Source organism: Panicum virgatum, chromosome 4N, assembly GCF_016808335.1.
Source record: "Panicum virgatum strain AP13 chromosome 4N, P.virgatum_v5, whole genome shotgun sequence".
NCBI classification, from domain to species: domain Eukaryota; kingdom Viridiplantae; phylum Streptophyta; class Magnoliopsida; order Poales; family Poaceae; genus Panicum; species Panicum virgatum.
In genome coordinates this window covers 11,931,776-11,953,745 of record NC_053148.1, presented here as the reverse complement: position 1 = coordinate 11,953,745, position 21,970 = coordinate 11,931,776, and the positions used below count along the sequence as shown (strand labels likewise).

Here is a 21,970-nt window from a genome sequence, read left to right as displayed (position 1 = left end):
AATACACACGGACCTGAACATTTCAGATCCGTTGACAAAACCCCTTCCACAGCCCAAGCATGAGAGACACACAAGAGCGATGGGTATTAGATACATTCTGGATTGACTCTAGTGCAAGTGGGAGACTGTTGCAAATATGCCCTAGAGGCAATTATATTTCTTTGTATTCATGATTAACAAAGTGTTCCTTGAATATCCATGGATGACAACTTGTATTGATTAATGCTTATGTGAAGTATTTGTGAAACTCTTTACTTGTATGGATATTCTAAAATGTTCCTAGTCGGAGTTCATGTGAGGACACACATGAATATTAGACTAGCACATGTATTAGTTGATTGACTATGTTTCACAAGTCATGGACATGGGGATGTCAAACTAATAATGTAGGCTCATGTGAGACATGAGACTGAACTGACCCAACACGAGATGATGACTTCTCATTACACAATATGTACGTTGTGTCCTAAGACCTGAGATCGTCGTATGTACTCAAGATGTGAATCGGTTTACTAGGAGCCATCAAACGCTGCACCGTAATAGGGTAGTCATAAAGGTGATTTTCGGGTCTGTCAAGAAGCATGCTATGAGACATAGTCGGTCAAGATGGAATTTGCCCCTCTCTACAAGAGAGATATCTCTAGGCCCCTCGAGTGATTTGGATCAGGAAATGCACGGCCATGCTGGGGTTAAGAGTTAACCAAGGATTCCGAATCACAGGATCGAGAAAGAGTGGTCGGCTTAAAGCTAGACCAAATATCGTGAGGCAAAGGGAACAGCATGTATATGATATTGTGGCGGCTCGTCTGATATGATCTTTGTGTGCGTATAGGAGTTGACATATCTTGTTAGAGGCCACTATCTACTATTGGGCCGAGTAAGAGTACTCGGGCCATGTTTATTCGCATGTGACCTTATAGGGTCACACACTTAAGGGAAAGAAGTCTAATAAGGATGAGATCCGAATTAGACTGGACTTAGGTGCACTAATGGACCATTTAGGCCCAAAAGGGGGCACCCAAGGTGGGCCCAAAGTAGCCCACCTAAGGGGCTATATAAATAGAGGAGGGGGCGTCTAAAAACCCTAACCCTGGCTGCTGCTACAGTACATGTGGATACCTTGGAGGTGCCGCATCTGCTGCACAAGGACGAGCTGCACGTGAGGAGGTTCACGCAACTGCACTGCCGGCTTCCATCTGCACTACACCGACGCGCTACAGAAGTTACGCAACCGCGCGTCTAGTGGTAATCCCGTGATCTATAAATGCAGTAATCCTGATTTATGCGGTAGAAAAATTTTGTTTTTGCTACCCCATATTCCTACAGCCTATACAAACTCCACGATGACGCAAAATACATCAATCCTATCCTCCACCATAATCTTTATGCTCTCGGGGATATGTCTGCCATGCTCCGTCCCGAGTCTAGTGCGACAGTGCATGGTGCCGCTAGTCACCAATGGTAACATAGTTCAAGGTGCTAATGGTCTGAGAACTGGATCGTAATTCACGAAACCATTTTACCGATATATATTATCCAACACCACACCATTCCAAACCATCATCTTTCAAAACCAAACTAAACTAGACCACATGCATCATGCAACCAGCTAACTCCACCAGCTAGCTCCATTTGTGCACAACGCAGGCCTGCAGTTGATGTTCACGTTTGCCTATGCACGCTGCAGGTCTGTCCAGGTACCCTAATTGGCTAGAATTATCACTCTGAGCCAACAAATGAACTCAAAAGTGAAATCTCAAACCGTATCAAACCAATCCATTGTGAAAGAAGAACCAAACCTAACTAAACCAATAGATACCTCAGCCCATTTAACACTAAACCAAATGAGCCCAGATAACAAAACCAAACCGTTTGAACTGGGTGCAATCCGAACCATTACCAGCTTGAAACATAGTATGGTGTGTTGTTAAATATTTGAGCATTTTCCTTATTTGTTCTAATTTGTACTAGCAAATATGTCTTTGCATTGCAAGGTGAGAGAGAGAGAAAAACAAGCTCCTAGCCCAATAAATGTTATTTGGTATTATAATAATATAGAGATAAGCACTATTTTGATGGATTCCACTGCAAATAAATACAAAAAACACCATCAAGTATGGAGATGTACTTTATTCACAATATGTTTGAGCATACGCTTGACTTTACATGACATTTATAGCTAGGAAACCCAAGTTTCGAAGTCTTTCGCCAAAAAATAACTGTTTAGTCTTCAAAATCTTTCATCCTGTATATTCACGTATTGCTCTTTGTCTAACCGAAGCAATGAACCGCAAAGCGTCCATATCAATATTGAATCAAAGAAGCAGAATAAATTAAAGATAATAATAAGAAGGTAGACCAACTTGCTATGGTCATATGTGCGTAATAACAGCTAAAAACATAGTTAAAGCGAGGAAATATGAGCATTTAAAGGTGGGATCAATAATAAAAGAATTACTAAGTTTTAGTGGTTTAAGGGTCATTTTTGGAATAAGGAAGTAGGAGTAATAAGGAATTATTGCCAATAGTGATGTCATTATCATGCAACAATTGAGAAAAGAATCGAATGCATAAAACATGTCAACAACATAAATGTCATTTAAACATTGTATACTTCAAATAAATGTCATTCTATGTATCAAAGATAGTGAAGATAGAAGAAAACAGAGAAGTTCACAGATGGTTGATACCAAATGGAATCCTAAAGTGGAGCAAGGATAGACGCTTAAAGGCCCACATGTCAATAACATAAGACATATCAAAAATCAACATACCACACAAAACGGTCCTCATTTTAGAAATAATAAAAGTAGAGATAGAGATTTCTTTATGTTCACCATATTTCTTGTGTTATTCGATTGAAAAACATTTCATACCATTTATGATGTGCTTTTGGATATATACGTGATTTGCTTCTTTGTTTTCATTCCGAATCATTTCTGTATTATTTGATCCTTTCCTTTGGTTAAAAAAATGTTGGTGATAACTGAATGGAAAACCATTCGGATGTTTGGCAGCTTTTTTTTTCTTTCTATTACTCGTGGTGGAATAAACCTGAGTGATCCTATCTTTCATTCTCACTAGGTGTTAATTTCCATTGTTTTCTTATTTTCTGTATTTGAGTGACAACAGTGGTTGTGTATCAAACAACATTTTCATATCGATGACGGTGATCACAGTGGCTATATCGATGATGTCAGGATCTAATTAGTCCAAAAATTGATGACAAGTAGGCAGGATCTAATTAACGATGATGCGCAACAAAGTTTCAAGGAGGTGCCGGATTTCGATCGGACGGTGATCAAAGACAGGCCTCCCCACACGAGTCCTCTGAAGTTCCCCTGAAGTTTTGTTTGACCACGACCACGGCTGTCAGTGTTCGCTCGTCTCGTTTCCTCCGAAAGCGGCAGGGAGATGGCTGACGTCGACGGCACCGCCGCTGCCACGGCCGGCGGCGTTGGCCAGGCATTCTGGACGGCGTGCCCGCACTGCTGCCACGTGCACTCGTACCAGCGCCCCTACCTCGGGCTCCGCCTCCGCTGCCCGGTCCCGGCCTGCCGCCGCGCCTTCCTCGCCTCCGAGCTCCCCGCCGCGCCGCCCGTCGTTCCCGGCGCCGACATGTACTTCTGCACCTGGGCATTCTTCCCGCTCGGACCGGTCGCCACCGCCGACGGCTGGGTGCCCTTCACCCTGTTCCACCACTTCGACGCCCCGCCCTCCCCCTCCCCGGCCCCCGCCCCAAACCCCACCTCAGCATCCGCCGATACGCCATCCCGCCCGGCATCCAGGAGGAAGGTGGGGGTGTGCCTCAAGGGCAGGGCACGGGCTGAGGCGGAGGAGGAAGAGGAAGAGGAAGCGACCGCCGCCGCCATCAGTTTCGAGGCCGAGGCGGGTGGGCTCGGGGAAAGGTACAGCAGCGGCATCGACATCAACATCAGCGAGACGGTGGACCTCAGCGACCTGGGCCTCCGCGACGACGAGATGGGGGTCCTCCACGACCTGCCATGAGCCCATGAGCCAGTCTTGGGGCGGAGGAAAAGGGAAAGGTTCTGCCTTTTAATCGCAATCTTGCTCTTGGCAATGCTGCTTACTGTTACTAACAGCCCAACAAATGGTAGATGGTTTGCTGGAACCAAAACTTAAAACTCTGTTACTGGATCGGCGTACTTTTGCCTAAGCTTAGCTTAGTTTCTGATGGAAATGTAGGGCTCAGTGCTGCAAAGCTGTTAAATTTTTCTGATTGAACATCATGGCTGTGGCGCTGTGGAGACACAGAATGTTCCTCCTTTTTGTGCTGACTTGGAGGTGTTAAGTGATCCATGCTTTATGCTGCGTCTATATATATGAAATCATGGTTTCTGTTTGTGTTTGGTTTCATCAATTCTCCTAAGGATTTCTTTTCTATTAATGTTGCTCTTTTCGGAAATGAATTGTTAACTCACAAGGCTTTGTGCTGCTCACATTGCTTGATTTGTGGGTTTTCTCATGCAAAGAATCTGGGAGTTTGAGAGTTGTGACAATTGTTTTGTGGGAGGACTTGAAAGTTTAAGCTTAGATTCGTGCCTTGAAATTATAAGTTTTTGTTTCTGGCCAGTATCATCTAATTGTCCTTATATCTTGAGGTTGTCCTTTGTGTTTTCTGCAATGAATTGTGAGGTACTGATGCTTGGCCTACTTACTTCGCTTGTTTTGTGGGCTTTCTGATGCAATGATCCTGGGAGTTTGACTCATGTGTGTTTTTTTTTTTAAAAATGCTAGGAAAAGGTCCTCTGTTGGTGTGCAACCCAATTGCATCCAATTAAAGGATCAGGCATTCTGGCATTTTGCATCTGTGTAGTTTCGTACTCAATCCGGTACCTTGAAAGTTCAAATTTTGAATGGATCTAGATGGCCCCATCCTGAAGAACTGGCATATTTGATATTTATATATTTTTTAAGGAATCACGTAACACTTATGGACGTAAGAATCATGTAACTTTTCTACAGCTTTCCATTTCTTTCATACTTAAATTTTATCTGATCTTTGCATCCCCATAATTTGGATACTGTGACATGTGTTGCTGAAGCTTCTGATGTTTATTATCCTTGCTTCATATATATCTTTGGTTAGTGATGATATAATAGTAGGAACCCTTGGCTTATAGTTTTGATATCATATTTTCTGAGGGCGGCTTCCTCAAGATGTGATCTATCTGGTTTATCAAGCTTAAGGGTGCTGAATCTTATTTACAAGAAGATAAAATGTTCTATGAGTCACAAAAATTGTTGCATTTCATTTTTCATTTATATTCAAGTTGAGTGTGATCTATTGATCTTAGAGATGCCTGTAATGTGGATGCAGTTATGCTTTTTTGTTGAAGCTTCTGATGTTCACTCTAGTTCCTAGATAAATATATTTGGTTAGTGATGTGAATTTTGATAATGCTGGTACCGCTTGGATTGTAGCCATATAATAGATTACTTGGGCAAGAAAATAGGCTCCAAGTTTGGCAATGTCAGCATCTTATTTACAAAGAAAACCTTAGCTTATGTCACACTGCTGATTTTGCTTCCATTTAGGATATTTAGTGTTTATTTTGCATTTTTTTATGAAAATGTGGAGTAAGAGGTTGCAGCTTTTGCAAAACTTTTAAGCTAATGTTTTTTTACTCTGAACTGGGATATTTTGGTGTTTATTTTACGTCGATCATGAAACCTATAGTGGAGAGGTTGTGACTTTTGCTAAACTTTTTGCTTCCGGTTCGCAGATTTGTTGTTCTTTTTTTGCGTTAGTGATGAAAATCAGGGGCTGAGGGGTTGGGACTTTTGCTATGCTGCTTGTTTCTTGCTCACTGTCCACAGAAGTTTAGGGTGATAACCTTCCAGGTGCAAGTGTGCAACTTAGGATGCTTGAAACATCGAGAGTCCTACAAATAGATTAGCATTTCTGTTCTTTTGCTGTGGTGTTCTTTTGGTTAGGGGTTCACCTGTCTCAGCTTTAGTTGGTTAATTTGTCATCAATTTGACAGAAGACATCCGAGGTGATCAGCTCTGCATCACAGGTATTACGTTTTGCATCCTGTCACTTTTCAGTTACATGAAGCATTTTACATGTCGCGTTTGGCGTGATACATGAGCAACAAGGAAACTTCCAATGGGAGGTGGGATAGCTTCGTTTTTCACATGAGATGGTTGGAGTAGCTCCCTTGCTGCTCATAATGTGGATATTGTAGGTAACTTTTAGTGCTTAATGTGGCAGTGACTGAAGATCTGATTCAGTGATTTTCAGCATTGGAGATTCATCATGAAAATGTGCACCTAGACGAGTTTCTACTTTCTAGCGTCTTATTTATTGCTTGCTGCACAAATGTATTGGTCTTGCGCTTGATGTTTGTTGGAAATTACCTGCGTTCTCTGCTGCCAGGACTCCGAAACCATTTCGCACCTCCTGGTCGGTTGCTCTTTCTCTCGACAGGTCTGGTACAAATTTCTCTTGCGAGCTAATTGGCATGCAGTGACCCCTCTTTCAGCCGTACATTGACTTCATCTTCACTGACTGGTGGCAAGCTGGACGCAAACGTTTTGACAAGGTTGATCGCCGGTGCTTTGATTCCTTGGCAATATTAACCTTTTGGATCATCTGGAGGTAGAGGAGGTTGTTAGCAGGGCTTTTGAGGAGGTTTTAGCTTGGGTTCAGGCTGGTTTTAGTTCGCTAACGCCTTTTCTCTCTCGTTGTGGGTTCCAGAATTTAGCCCACTTAGGTCGTTGCCAAGGTCGCACGCTTTGTAACTGTATAGAACCTCTTCTGCACTCTTGCTCAGCCTTGGGCCATGAGCTGCGATTAGTGGACGGGCTTTTTGTTTTTTCCCTCTTAATGAAATACGTGTTCAATGAAATACGTGTTCAGACACGCAAAAATGTTTGTTGGAAATTAATAAGAGTACAGGTTGGTAAGCTTCCAAACCCTAGCTTCAAGATAACTCAGACCCTGTTTATTTCATGGGTTTTTTTCATAAGTCTTTGGGTTTTATGAGTCTAAAAACCCAAACAGAAGAGTCAAAAAACTCTAAAAGAAGGTTGGAGTCTAAAGAATAAAAAAACTCTCTTGAGAAGCTTTTTGGGTATTTTAGACCCAGATTCCAGCTACCCCTACGAGCCCCACGCCCCCCACCACCATCACCCTTCATTTAGGCCATGTTTAGTTCTCACCCCATAAACCCCGTAAAGCCCCACGCCCCCCACCACCATCACCCTTCATTTAGGCCATGTTTAGTTCTCACCCCATAAACCCCGTAAACGCAAAAAAAAATGTCACATCGAATGTTTCGACACATACATGGAGTACTAAATAAAGTCTATTTACAAAAAATTTTGCATGGATGGGCTGTAAATCGCGAGACGAATATAATGAGCCTACTTAATCTATGATTTGCAACAGTGATACTACAGTAATCATCCGCTAATTATGAATTAATCATAGATTAATTAGCATCATTAGATTCGTCTCGCGATTTACAACTCATCTATGCAAAAAGTTTTATAAATAGACTTCATTTAGTACTTCAAATTAGCAAGATTCTTTTGTAAAAATTTTTTGGGTTTCAACTAAACAGAGCCTAGCAATCGCGCGTCACGACGCTTCCTGACGCGGCGACGAGCTCTCTCCGGAGTCCGGAGTCCGGAGTCCACGTGACCATCAGACTCCACGCACCCATGTGAATCGTGACCACCTAGACATTAAGGTGTTTCTCTTTTCATTTATTATACCCTTTTCCATTACATTCCATAATAACTGTGCTATCATTTCCTTTTTCTTTTCAGATTCTTTCTATTTTACCTTTTTCTATCATGTGTCTAAGTTCTCTTGATAAATTCTTATAGAAGTTGTAGAAAAAAGTATATCGAGAATTGTACTCAAAAGTTATGATGAACTTGTGCGCTAAAAGATTGTGCAATAAATCTTTCTGATAAAGATAACACCATAGAAGTTGTGCAAAAAAGTTGTCCTTCACAAGTTATTTGAAAAAACTATGTACCAAAATTTGTATGTATTGTAAAAGTTGTGCTAAAAAGTTATTTTTCAAGAAGTTGAATAGAGAATTATACGTAAAAGTTATGTGTACTCTAAAAGTTATGATGAGATTTTGTCTCAGAACATGTGTGTTATAAGTTATGCACAAAATTATATTTACAAGTTATAACTTTCCAAAGAAAGAAAATTATGGAGCAAAGATCTTTCCCAAAAAGGAAATAGAACTGTTTGTCGGAAATCACGCGCTGGAATTGCCCTTGCGCGCGCTGATTAATTAGCATCGGCCCTCGTGGACCGCAGAAGCCAGAAGGGGAAAGGGAATGACACAGAATCCAAAAGAGGAAACTTTTGGGTATGTCGGAAATCGATCGCTGGTTGGTCTCCTGACGCACGTGCTAACTAGCAAACCCCGTGCATCATACTCATGTAAATGGATCATCATCCATAATCCATCTAACGGTATCCAATTTACATCCAGTTAGTATCACGTTAACATCTGATCCAATCCTAGTAGGCAGCCCCCGGCGTCCAATCCTGTCCAATCCAACCTAATGAATATCCACATCCATCCAACTAATCCTACCAATTGACCGGGCTTCCTTGACTGACGTCCACCTCCACGCCGGCGGGGTGGCGCATGTAGGCCACCAGGTCCTGCACCTTCCGCTCCCGGACGGTGCATGTCGCCGCAAGGCTTCCGACATGGATGAGTCTTCTCACTCAACAACCAGTAAAAATCCCATCCCGCTCATTGAAGAGCACTCATCGTGACCCTCAACTCCGCGACGAGGTGGGCCTACGGCTGATCGGCCGCGCTGTAACGAACATGGCACCATTTATGTTATTTCGAGTGATTTTGGTGATCGTATGACAACGCAATCAATGGGACTAATGGTTTTGTTAAGTGAACATTTTTAGATCCCAGGGATGAAGTAAAAAGGCCATATAAAGCAAAACACGAAGAAAGAACTCAAAGAAACGCTCAATTGGACGAGTTCTACTGAAATCAGTAGCACCGGAAGAACTGATGCCCATAGCATCGGTGCATCCGATGGTTGTCAGAATATCCGACGCCCTGGCATTGGTGCAGGACTGAGCGCCTCTGGAGATCAAGTAAAGAAAGAAGTGAAGCACCAGTTGAACCGACAGCTTCAAGATAGGTATCGGTGCATTCAACGTACCATGTTCCAGAGACGATGTCAAGCTAGCAGGAGCGAAGTCTTCAGCACCGATTGAACCGGTGGTGCGTCGGAGCAAGACATCGGAGCAACGACGTCAGCAAGGGCAACAGCTACAAGATGATCAAGAGTCACCGGCTAAACCGACACTAAGGCATCGGTTTAACCGATGGGTGCCAGCTCAGCTGCAGAAGCGTCAGATAAGCTAACGGCTAGTTTTAGCCTGTGAGTGATTGGTTGAACTGACGCTACCCTATGCAGAGGCATCAGTTCAACCGGTGGTTTGCTGATTTCTGCAGACCGTTGGAGCAACGGCTCTCTTGAGTTGGTGGCCTATATATACGCCTCACCCCGGCCATTTTGAGTTTGCTGGAGTCCTAAGACATCTCATACACACCCAAGAACACCTCCAAGCCATACAAGAGCTCATTGATCATATCTTTAGGTTTTAGCACTAGCTTTGTAAAGTGTGAGTGCTAGATTAGCTCTTGAGTGAATGAACAAGCAAGGTTGAGATCCTTGTGGCTGGTTCTAGAGTGAACCACACTTGTATTACGGTGCGCCGACCCCTTGGAGCAATTGGTGGCTCGCCGGCAAGTCAACGACCCTCCGGCTTGGTGTGGAGCGGCGTCGACGACATTGTGCGGGGGACGGAGACCCCTCCTTCGTGGGCAATCTCACTTAGTGAAGATCGGGATCAATGTGACCGTGATTGTGTTTACGGAAGAGACTTGATTGCCGGGAAGCGATACTCTTCGTGAGTGCTTCAACAACGTGGACGTAGGGGCGCCTTTGTGGCAATCCGAACCACGGGATAAATCCTCGTGTCGAGAGTTCGCTTCCTCTCATCCCTCTCTATAAGCTTCCGCATTTCATATTGCAACTTGTGTGTCTTTACCTTCTTAGTGTAGTATCTTGTTAGGATTGGCTATAGGTTGCAAAACTCTTTTGGGATGAGGGTTACACACTAAGGTGAACCATAGTTGCACATCTAGTTAGCTTGTTTTAGTTTAAATTTTGTGCAAACTAGTTAGAGCCAAAGGTTAAGGTTTTAATAGTGCCTAATTCACCCCCTCCCCCTCTTAGGCTAGAGCACCTGATTGCTTTCACGCGCCCGCACCCGTAGCCACGCCTTCGCTGTCGTCGTCCGAGCCGTCGCCATTGCCGCCGCCGGCGTCCGAGCCATCTCCATTGCCCCATGGGTCAGATGGGTCATGGGAAACAAACCAGTTAGGCCACAGCCATGGCCGGGCGTCCGGCTAGCACGCGGCTCCCATCGGTGGTGAGGCCGGCCGGCGGGGGCCTGCAGTCAACGTGGCCGGGCGGAGCCAGCGTAGCGTAGGCCCGCGCGCGTGCGGCTTGCGACGTGCACGGTAGCGGTGCCGAGTTAGCCACGGCGGTGCGGTGGCGTTCCTGGTGGCACAGTGAGGGCCGCTAGCCGTCGCCGCGCGGCAGGGGAGCTGGTGGCGCCTGGGAGACGGGGAGGGCTCCGGGTGGAGCAGGACGAGGAGCGGGCAAGCGAGCGGTGGTGCAAGGACGGGGGAGGCGCTGACCAGATCAGGCTGTTGGGCCAATATGGCATTGATTTGCGCCTTGGCATGGCGCCGGCGGCCGTCGCGTCGGTGGCCTTGGCGCCGCCGCTAGCTAGCTGGCATTCCAGTCGGTGCATGAAAGAGCTCCCCTCCTCTAATCCAATAGGATTTGGATTACCCCATTTCTCGTTATCCAATAGAATCCAATCCTAACTCATCTAAAGCAATGGATATCCATATCCAATCAGATCCAAATCCAGTAGAATCCAAGAGCCAAAATCCAATTGAGTTTGGATTTAGTCCAATCCATTCCCAGGAGTACGTGCATGCATGTAGTAGGGGCACTTTTGTACTTTGACAGCTTTATTTATTGATTTTTAGTCCCTCTAGTCTCTGAAACCAAACAGATTGAGACTAAAAGTTTTAGACTAGGGATTTAAATTAGCCCAGGGACTTTTAGAAACCAACATGGTCCCAGTCTTTATGTAGTTCTTTTTTTTTTGCGGGGACTTTAGGTAGTTCCATTGTGATGCCTCGTTTGCCTGTAATTTTTAGAGCGTGATGTGGCATCGATTTAACGGATGACATACGGGTGATGCTCTGGGCTGCAGGTATTACATTAAAGCATACTGTATTCCTATTGGTTTTCAGTTCCCCCAAGCAAGAAGGGTCATGACTGGGCTACCGCATCACCCCCCTCAACTAGATGCAACAATGGTCTCTGTTTGGTTACCTGCATCACCTACTTACCCTGGCTCCCGCGATGTAAAAGCTGGTTGGCAACCTGGCTTCAAGGATACGAGAAAATTGGTTGAATCCGGCACACCTAGCTCGTGCGGTGCCTGAGCAAGCGCGTTGGCGCTGGCGAGCGTGCGCAGTGAAAAACACTTCCATCTTGGCAATCAATCTCCAGTATTTGGTCAGCCTGGCCACTGTGGGCCTGGATGCATGATACCAGCCAGTCAGATTGCAAGTGGGTCAGCTTTGGTTGACCATACTACCTAACTATCTATTATTTGGTTTTGGGTTGGTCCGATAAACCTCAAATTCTAAAACCAGTGGAACCGGTTGACCCGGTGGGTCTGCACGTCTTGTGTGTGCATGCGCTGCCTGCTTGCCATGTATTGTTTGAGCATTAAAATATTTTAAATTAAGATAAGAGACACCATTAAATTCCACAAAACCTAAATTCCAAGAGGCAACGAGTACAGACGGTAAAAAATAGATTAAAACCAATAACTAGAGGATCTTTTATCTACAGTAAACAGGTACGGTAGATGCAACCAATACACTCTGATGACTAATAAATAACGTTCTGTTCCTTTGTGATGCTAATGCCAACTAATGCTCCATTGCTAGCCTTTGACGCTCGAATAGTGTGAACTTCAAACAAATGCCAAATTAAACAAAGTAAGCATCCTTTCCAAAATTATCTTCTACGAGATCTGTTGTACCATCACTCACAGGTAGATCTGCAATACCTCGAAATAAAGTACAGGACACCTCGAAATCAAGTACAAGAAGCTACAGTTCGTCAAGACGGTAGCGAGCCCTTTCATCGTGCAGATATGAGAGAGAGAGCTGCAACACCTTGAGAGCAAGTATTATAATAGATTGTAAGCAGGTTAAATGATGAGGTGGAGCATAGAGGAGAAGAGAGATATGAGGCGGACTGTAAGCTTACAACCGACTTTGACACAGAAATCAAGAAAATTTATAGAGAGACATGTGGACCATACATTAATAATGAATAGATTAATAACTAGACAAGTGGGCCGAGAGATAAGTTCCAAGTATCATTACAGTCAGCAACGTGCTAAATTATTATCCTTGTTCTGATGCGACGGTGACTAGGTTCGGCGGTGCCCTGGATGCATGCATGCTGCATTTGGCAGCAGCCAGGAGGAAGACCATGGTCTGGTGGGAAGAAAGGGCGCAGCCGGCGACGTTTGGGCGAATGCGCTCGGAGACGGCTGCGGAGGCGCGCGGTCGACGAAAGGCTTGGGGATGGGCACGGACGGCGTGGGATTGATGTCGTTGGGTGAAGCACAACTAATGTGCTCGGGCGGCACGAGGCCGGCGACGAACAAGACGTCACCGGCACCGGTGCCACCGCATCGCCTCGTGAGCCCTAGATGAGTCCTCATGCTAGGGATTAGGTCAACTGAAGCATCCGTAGCACCTGGCACTAGTAGATACTAAAACTAAAATATAATGGACCGGACGAGTGGGCAGTAACACCGCTTTTTAAGTTTTGGGTACTTCGGATCATTGGACCGACCCTCTGGAATCTGCATGGCGACTAGCCAGACTACGGAGGGTAGTGAACCAATCATGCCTAAAGAAACTTCCCAATCGAGGTTAGTGGCATGGACGAGATGCACAAGTGCAGAATTTTGGTGTCACACACCACCTGCCATATGTAATGAGAAGGTTCAGTATGCTGTATGTGTTTGGGGCAAAAATGTAGAGGGGGTTCATTTGAGGGGTGTAAGAAGAAAATTTGCAACAAATCAGTTTTGAAATGAGATAGACGATTTTTATGACAGCTTTGATGCAAAATAGTCTGAAGACACCCCACTGCATCGATCTGATCCGTTATTTTGCTTTTTTTTCTTTTGAAAATACAATCGTTTTTTTCTTTTTTGCGTTGTGTAGCCCTCGCTGGACGTAATAACACGGTAGCACCTGACTAGTACCTGAGTGGCTAAGTCAACACCAGAGTTGTTGACGGCTCGGCTCGAGCTCGGCTCATTCACGACCTTCCCCCTCAGCTCAGGGCTCAGGGACGGCCTCAGGCTCATCTCCTCCAGTTTCTTCCGCCCACCGCCCTTTCCCTTCTCCCTCACTGTCTCCTCCCTTGTTCTTCCTTCCCTGGCGGTGCCGACTGGGCGACCGGCCGTGCCATTCGTCACGTCTTCGCCCAGCCCTTTGCCGGCGACGAGAATCCACACCAGGTATGTCCGCTCCTTCCCTTTCCTTCCGCTGCGCGAGACGGGGCACCCCAAACCCTAACAAAACTATTTGTATTCGGATCTGATCCACTTATAGTATGTCACCTACTAACTTCATTTTCGTTTGCGAAAATCATAGCATGTCAGATGCTGGGTTCGCCCTTGCTTAGAATGGATGCCCGTGTTAAAATTAGATGGCGTCAGCACATCTTATGCGAATAAGATCTGAACGAGTGAAATGTAGTCTATTCCACGCATCTTGAGCAGTCTGACCAATAATTTTGTTACTGTTAGTCACCCCACGTATGATTTTGACACTACTGTTGAGATTAGGGCTTATGTTCTGGAGCAATCAAAATCATGCTGTGGTTGTTTGAAACCATGGTTTTATAGGCGTCGCCTAACTAAAAAGCAGCAAGAGAGGGGAGGGAGGGAGGGGGAAGAATGGAACAGAAATCGATCAACAAGTTGCTGCTGCCTGCACCATCCCTGCCTTCTCCGGCGCTGGTGTCTGATGCAATTTCACTTCGAACAACTGCAGTGGTGGCCGATCTGAGGATGGTGGTAGCGCATCTAATCCAAGGGGCACTTAGGGGCAAGGGCATGGGAATGGCAGGGATTGCTTGATGGCTGTGCTGTGGCTTCAGAGAGAGGGAGGGAGAGAAAAAGAGACTAGCGGCGGTGGCACTGCTGCTTCTGGAGACGAGTGGTTTAGCAGCAAATAAGTAGGTAAGGCAAGGGGTATGGTGGGTACACTAGTGGGCTTCTGCTTCTCTTTTTCTCCCCTTCTTATTTTCTTTTCCTTTTTATTTCCTCCGCTTCCTGCTGTTGTTGGTTACTTCCTTTGGTGGTATGTTGTCGCGTACCTTGCCTTACTAGCGCCTAGGTGCCTGGAAGGGATTGGGTCGCCTTTTCTAACCTTACCACCTTAAGAACCATGTTTGAAACCCCTCTTTCCTTGAGAGAATGCAAAGTGCAGACCAAGTGTCTCTTGTTGGCTGTGTAGCACTGGTCTTCTCTGCGTAACCCTGTCTTTAATGATTCAATCGACCAAGTGGATCCAAAACTTATCCTTGTATCAAGAATAGAGAAAAGGATTTAACATGGTGAATGATCTTGAACCAACCAACGTATAGTTTCCTAGAGTCCATTATTCTTTTTAAGAAAATTTCGTATATGGCCCTACTAAACTTACCTCTTCCTTCCTTGGCCCCCCTTTTTTTCTCTCCAGATTTCCCTATTTGACACCATAACTTTGTTTTCCCCCCTGATATGGCCCTTCCGTCACCTCCGTTAGGTTCTTCCTTAAATTTGTCAAATTATTTTGGAATAGACTAAAATGCCCCTAGCTAAAGGATAGGGTAGAAACGCTTTGTTCTCTCGGTCACTTTATTTCTCTCCCACACTTGCGAAACCCATAGCGACGGCGGCATGAATCTACTGGATGAACCAAGCGGCGGCGCGGGCCCTCAGGCGGTGGTCTTGCACACGCGGGAGGAGGCAGATTGGAGCGTGCGGGATGAGGTGGACTGGCGTGCGACGGCGGTCCCATAGGTGCGGCGGCGTCCGAGCTCATGCTCAATCACCCAGGCCAGTTCATCTGCGACTCTGTCCTCCTCGCCGTTGGCTGCCGCGTCCCCTCATGGGCGCTGACGAAATCCTCCTGCCGTGCGGCGCCACGCCTACTTCCTCCTGCCCATGGACATGCTCTACTCCGGTGCGTGCGTCTGAGCTCATGCTCGGCCTACTCGAGTCCGCGCTGGAGCCAGCAAGTCAAGCGTCAGCAGCGGTGCGGTGCTGGACACCATCGAGGAGGTTCTGTGACGCGGCGGGCGGCGGGTTGACCGGCTGGCCGGGCGCCGAAGGAGTGAGCAGCTTTAGTTCCCACTGGTGTTAGGTGGGCGCAATGTTATACAGTCGTCTAGTCGAACCTAGTCGCCATGGCACCGATAAGGCGACTAGTCGCGACTAGTCGTCGATCAGGTCGATTAGTCGACCCTAGTCGGTCCTAGTCGTCGCTATAGTCGTCCTATATATCCCATGACATATATGTACATGTATATGTACTTATATACTATATAGCAAGCAGGAACACCACAATGATAGTCAGTTTGGTGACACTTGTGAGATTTGATGTTTGAACTGTCCAGAACTCCATATTCTTGTCCCACACAGTACAGGCTAATGGCTAATGGCTAATGGTGCAAGTTATATAGTTAACCTAACCCTAATGGCTAATGGGCCTAATTGAGCCCAGTACAGGCGGCGGGCTGGAGTGCTAGACATCTTTTGGTTTTGGCCTGATCGTCCAAGTAGCTAGTCGGACGACTAATCGCGATTAGGCGACGATTAGTCGGACGATCAGACATCTGATCGACAAAAGCTAGTCGTTTCACTTATCGAAGCAAGCGGAGCGATAAGGTCGACTAATCGCGATTAGTCGGACGACTGTATAACATGGGGTGGGCGGCAGCTAGCTTGAGCTGGCACCCAAGTGTACAATAGCTAGCTTCCAGCTATTCTTTTTCTCTTTGCCTTTTCCATTTTTTTAAAGCCATTTTTTTGTATACACACGCACCACTGGCAAATTGATTGCGAAGTTTTGTGCCCAGGAAACAAAATAAGAAAATTGAGAGCCCACTTTGCAGCCTGCCGTTATTTATGATTTATTTTTTAGGAAAATTTATGCATGTGTGATATTACTGTGCTGTACTGCTGTTAGCCTTTGTTGCTTTACTGATGTTAGCCTTTGTTCTAAAAAAATTGCTCTAGCATGTGGCATGTGTTGATGATGCCCATGAATTCAAAAATATTATCAACTCAATTGTCATGCACAGTTATTTGTTACAAATAAGATTAATATATTCAACATATTATAAATAATATGAAAATAGTCCACTGCAACATGTACATGTAATTCTCTTTTTTCAAAATGTTCAGAAACATGTACTAATATCAATTTGGTTATACAAATACACATAGGGGTAAAATGGTCTTTCACGTGGCTGTTAACACCGTTAGTGCATGGAAGTAACGGAAGGGCCATATTAGGGAATAAATGAAGTTATGGTGTCAAATAGGGAAGTTCTGAAAAAAAAAAGACTAAGGGAGATGTAAGTTTAGTAGGGCCATATAGAGAATTTTCTCTACTTTTTTAGTTTCCTATTCTTTTTGGCCAAAGTTGAGGTCATGTTGTGGAGATCTGTTGTTGAAATCGTATTTCAGCAATCAAAGCTTGCCATAATTTTCTTTGCTCCAAATGTAAATTTGTGACCTGAACCCAAAAGTTGCTTTGCAGGTGGATGTCGATTGTTTGCATAGTTGAAGACTACTAACTTCTTTGATCCTGAGGGGAAGAAGTAATGATCCGCCCAGGCTCAAAGGAGTCACAAAATTATGATAATAATAACCAAAAAGTTCATCCTCAACCAATCGATGAGAATATGAATCAGAACGGAGACTCAATGGACACTATGATCGGGAGGATATTCAACAACATATCCTCTTTGAAATCTGCATACATTCAACTGCAAGAAGCCCACACCCCATATGACCCTGACAGGATCCAGGAAGCTGATAAGCTTGTCATAGAGGAGCTTACAAAGCTTTCTGAACTCAAGCATGCTTACAGAGAAAAAAATCCCAAGCCTGTAGCAGCATCCCCTCAAGATGCACGCTTACTTTCTGAAATACAAGAGCAGCAGAATTTGTTGAAGACCTATGAGGTCATGGTAAAGAAGTTCCAGTCCCAGATCCAGACTAGAGATACTGAGATTACCCATTTACAGCAGCAAATTGATGAAGCTAAACTCCGAAAGTCAAAGCTGGAGAAGAAACTGAAACAAAGGGGCCTGCTTAACAAGGAATCAGAGGAATCTGACGAAGAGGAGAACTACTTTTCCATTGAATTGACACCAAGTTTGTTTACATCTGCTGTTGATAATGCATACCAGTCGATGCATGACTTTTCAAAGCCTTTGATCAACATGATGAAGGCTGCAGGTTGGGATCTTGATGCAGCTGCTAATGCAATCGAACCTGCTGTATTTTACACAAGAAGGGCTCACAAGAAGTATGCTTTTGAATCATATATTTGCCAAAGAATGTTCAGTGGGTTCCAGGAAGAGAGCTTTTCTATCAAAGATTCAAACATCAGCGTATCCAATGAGGCTTTCTTCCATCAGTTCCTCGCCGTACGAGCCATGGATCCTTTGGATGTCCTGAGCCAAAACCCTGATTCAGTATTTGGCAAGTTCTGCAGAAGCAAATACCTACTACTCGTGCACCCCAAAATGGAAGGTTCTTTCTTCGGCAATATGGATCAGAGGAACTATGTCATGAGCGGTGGCCATCCAAGGACACCTTTCTATCAGGCTTTTCTAAAGCTAGCGAAGTCAATATGGTTGTTGCACAGGCTGGCATACTCCTTTGATCCAAAGGTCAAGGTCTTTCAAGTGAAAAAGGGAAGTGAATTTTCGGATATCCACATGGATAGCGTTGTCAAGAACATCATCCTAGACGAAGGTGCAGAGAGGCCGAAAGTTGGCCTGATGGTGATGCCTGGTTTCTTGATTGGGACCAGCATCATACAGTCCCGGGTGTACCTTTCAGGTGTCAAGTGTGCTGACTGACTGAAGATGCCCTGCACCAGTTACACCAAGAGATTGAGGGTCCTTGCATCTTTGGGAGATCGACCAATATGTCTTTGTGTATGTCTTGTATGTGATGCTTCCTGTTGTCTCTCCAACATGCTATTCCTCTTGAAATGTGGGCATCAATGCCTTTGTGAAGATATCCATGAGCTATGTAATTCTGTCCAATTGGCTTGTCGTTTTCAGGACTATAATATATTTTGGTTTCTCAATGTTTGTGCTATAATTCTGCCCGATGTCATAAACATGTTATCAGTGTGATTGATGATTGTACAGGCAGCCAGTTTCATCTCACACGTTTTTGCCCAGTCAGGTTGTTTTATTGTATCAGATGCTAAAAGTGTTCTTGCGATGCTCCATAACAGAATTATATTCCACTTGCTAGGTTAGCCTTTTACGACAACTGCCCATGGAGAATTGTCTGGTTATTATGGATCATAGAGGGCCTTGTAAGGTCGCGAAATGAAGATGTTCAAACTATTATTCTCCTTGATTTACTTATTGCAATTTTATTTGCAGTTTTGATGTGATCCACTTGCAGCAGGGAAAGAATCTATTAAGGAAACAGCTGCATAGGACAGCACTGTTGTATCTCTGTCGGTACCATGTAGCAGGGATACCCACTCTTACTGCAGCAGGGCAGGACCCGCGTAGTTATCCGTAACTGCGCGCAAAGGACGGAGTAGCCAGGCCCCACGGGTCAGGCTCTTTCCTCACCAGGCCAACGGCCCCGGACCCGTTCCCCGCCTGGGAATGGGTCCGGAGACGCCACGTGTCTCTAAAGAAGGGGAGCTCCGAGCTGACAGCCGAGGCCGCGGACCCCCCATAGGGGTCCGGGGCCTCCTGCGTCCATCCGGACCCCCCTTACCGCGTGGGGGTCCGGAGCCGCCACGTGTCCCGGAGGCACGGGCGCGGGCTCGTGTGCGAGTCCTCCGCTAGGAGACTCGCCCACCCACCGCATTTAATGCGGATGGTTGAGGCGTGCTCTATCGCCGCGGCACGCGGGACAGCATTTGTCAGGCCTCACTGTGCACCGCGTATTACCAAGGTACACAGTGCAGCCGCCTGTGCCGTACCCGCGCAGAGCCCGTCTGCAGCTTTAAATGGATACGACGGCACGACACTTTTCCATCATGCCGCCTACGCCGCAAGCTACACAGCCCGTTCAGCTACGTGGCAGGCGACGCCCCTAGCTACGTCTGACATCATCCCGACAAGACAGCGCCTGGGCATGATGAACGAGGGACTCCAGGAGCAGGCAAGGGATTCCAGGAGAGAGATCTCATTTGCCTGCGACGCCATAATGTATGAACAGTACGTTATTTTATACTACATCGTTGGGCCCACCTGTCGGGGACCCAACAGCCATGTACGCGCCTCCCTTGAGATATAAAAGGGAGGCGCTCGCTGCGCACGATAGGCTCTCCAGACACACGCTCTCGCGAACTCTCTCACTCTCGTGGGTGGGCAATACAACACACAGTGGACGTAGGGTATTACGCTCCGGCGGTCCGAACCACTCTAAATCTTGATGTGTTCATCATGTTCTTGAGGGAGATCTAACTAGGACTAGCTGACCCCCGAGTACACACCCTCTGGGCTAGGGCGGGTGCCTTCCGCCACCCGGCTGTGGTTTGCAGCACCACGACATTTGGCGCGCCAGGTAGGATTTCTAGGGGACCCACTGCCGGGTGGCGGAGCGCACCCGCCTATTCCCAGAGAGGGAGTACTCGGGAAGGTACTAGGCGATTGGGCTGATCTTGCTCTGAGACAAGCTCACAAGAACACACGATCTAGAGTGGTTCGGGCCGCCGGAGCGTAATACCCTACATCCACTGAGAGAGGTATTGATCTTGGTTGTGTATGAATCTATCCTCTGCCGGGCCTTGGCTTTTTCCCAGCCTGAGTTTTTCTTCTAGCGGGCGCCCCTTTTTATAGACCAAGGGGTGCGGATACATAGGACGTTGGGGCCCCGACAAGTGGGCCCAACGTGACTGTGCAGCATACTGCGCAGAGTATTTAAATGGCTACAGTGGTTACGAATCTTTCCTCCGATATACTTCCATGCCCTGCTGACCCTCTGACGAAGGGTGGTCTTCTCTTGTCCCGTCAGCAAGGTGCCCGTTGGGGGAACGTAGCTTGCGGCATAGGCTGCTGGGCCTACCGTGTAGGCGTCATAACGGGCGAAGCCGAGCCGTCGTGTCCAACTGGCATAGTAGTCTGACATACGCGGCGTGGACGGTGCCAGCGACCGTACTACGCGCCTTGGTAACCCGCGATCAACAGTGCGACCTGGCAAAAGCCGCCTCGGGCTCTGCTGTGGCAAGGCGCACTTCCGTCTACCGCATTGAATGCGGTAGGTAGGTGAGTCTTCCAGTGGAAGCCAAGCGGTACCGCGCGCGCGCCCGTTCCTGTGGACACGTGGCGGCTCCGGACCCAGGCGGGGTGTCGGTTCCACCCCCTGAGGGGTCCGGATAGTATATGGGGGTCCGGGACCCGGCTGGGGTCCGAGACCCCCAGCGGTTTCGGCGGAGGGCAACCCCTTCCTGGACACGTGGCATCACCGGACCTTCCCCGAGCGGGGAGCGGGTCCGGGGCCATTTGCCGGGAGAGTAAGGCTCCGGACCACAGGGGTCGGGCTGCTCGGCCGTCAGGTCGTAACTAAGAATAACCACGAGACCCTTGCCTAGACATAGCAAGAGGGGGTACCCCAGTCCTGGGGTACCGACAGTGGCCCCCGGGCCCACCTCGGGAGAGGTACGAACCCGCGGGTGGGGCTACCATTATGATGTGCTTCCACGCAGCTTGGCTGTGTCGGCATGCTCTTGTCGTGAGTGGGTGCTCCGGACCCCTTGGAGGCCGGTTCACCTGTTTGCCAGGTTTAGGTACTAGAGTGCTCTCCGTAGGGCGGCGAAGGTGTAGGCTTGGGGTAAGGAACCAAGCCAAGCGGCTACACGGACCTCGGACCACTCAGGGAGCGAGAATCACTTCCCCGGACCTGGCTCCTGGCGACCGTGGCGAGCGGTCTCCGCCGGAGCGGGCCACCGGAGTGGACTTGGAGCGACCGTGGGGAGCGGTCTCCGCCGGAGCGGGCCACCGGAGTGGACTTGGAGCGACCGTGGCGAGCGGTCTCCACCGGAGCGGGCCACCGGAGTGGACTTGAGTCGACCGTGGCGAGCGGTCTCCGCCAGAGCGGGCCACCGGAGTGGACTTGAGTCGACCGTGGCGAGCGGTCTCCGCCGGAGTGGGCCACCGGAGTGGACTTGAGTCGACCGTGGCGAGCGGTCTCCGCCGGAGCGGGCCACCGGAGTGGACTTGAGTCGACCGTGGCGAGCGGTCTCCGCCGGAGCGGGCCACCGGAGTGGACTTGGAGCGACCGTGGTGAGCGGTCTCCCCCGGAGCGGGCCACCGGAGTGGACTTGAGTCGACCGTGGCGAGCGGTCTCCGCCGGAGCGGGCCACCGGAGTGGACTTGAGTCGACCGTGGCGAGCGGTCTCCGCCGGAGCGGGCCACCGGAGTGGACTTGAGTCGTTGCTGACGATCCGATGAAATATATCACCGGATCTGAGAGTAAGGTGCGAGAAACCAAGCCTTATACTGGAAGGGAGCTCGGGACCTCTAAAGACAGCAGTCTCGGATACTA

General features: G+C 47.4%; 2 protein-coding genes across 2 annotated transcripts; both read left to right on the top strand.

Annotated features, from left to right (window-relative positions):
* The first annotated feature begins 3,353 nt into the window (after positions 1 to 3,353).
* LOC120670649 lies at positions 3,354 to 4,745 on the top strand. The gene has a single exon (XM_039950807.1). The coding sequence runs from the start codon at positions 3,415 to 3,417 to the stop codon at positions 4,006 to 4,008; it is 594 nt and encodes a 197-aa protein (XP_039806741.1). The 5' UTR covers positions 3,354 to 3,414; the 3' UTR covers positions 4,009 to 4,745.
* Positions 4,746 to 13,479: 8,734 nt separating this feature from the next.
* LOC120669821 (protein GRAVITROPIC IN THE LIGHT 1-like) lies at positions 13,480 to 18,657 on the top strand. Its single transcript, XM_039949659.1, has 2 exons — positions 13,480 to 13,678; positions 16,974 to 18,657. Exon 2 carries the CDS (start codon positions 17,038 to 17,040, stop codon positions 18,304 to 18,306), a length of 1,269 nt encoding a protein of 422 aa, XP_039805593.1. The 5' UTR covers positions 13,480 to 13,678; positions 16,974 to 17,037; the 3' UTR covers positions 18,307 to 18,657.
* The last annotated feature ends 3,313 nt before the right edge of the window (positions 18,658 to 21,970 follow it).

Coding starts and splice junctions, on each gene's coding strand:
- LOC120670649 (XM_039950807.1), top strand. CDS start 3,415: ATGGCTGACGTCGACGGCACCGCCGCTGCCACGGCCGGCGGCGTTGGC.
- LOC120669821 (XM_039949659.1), top strand. CDS start 17,038: ATGATCCGCCCAGGCTCAAAGGAGTCACAAAATTATGATAATAATAAC.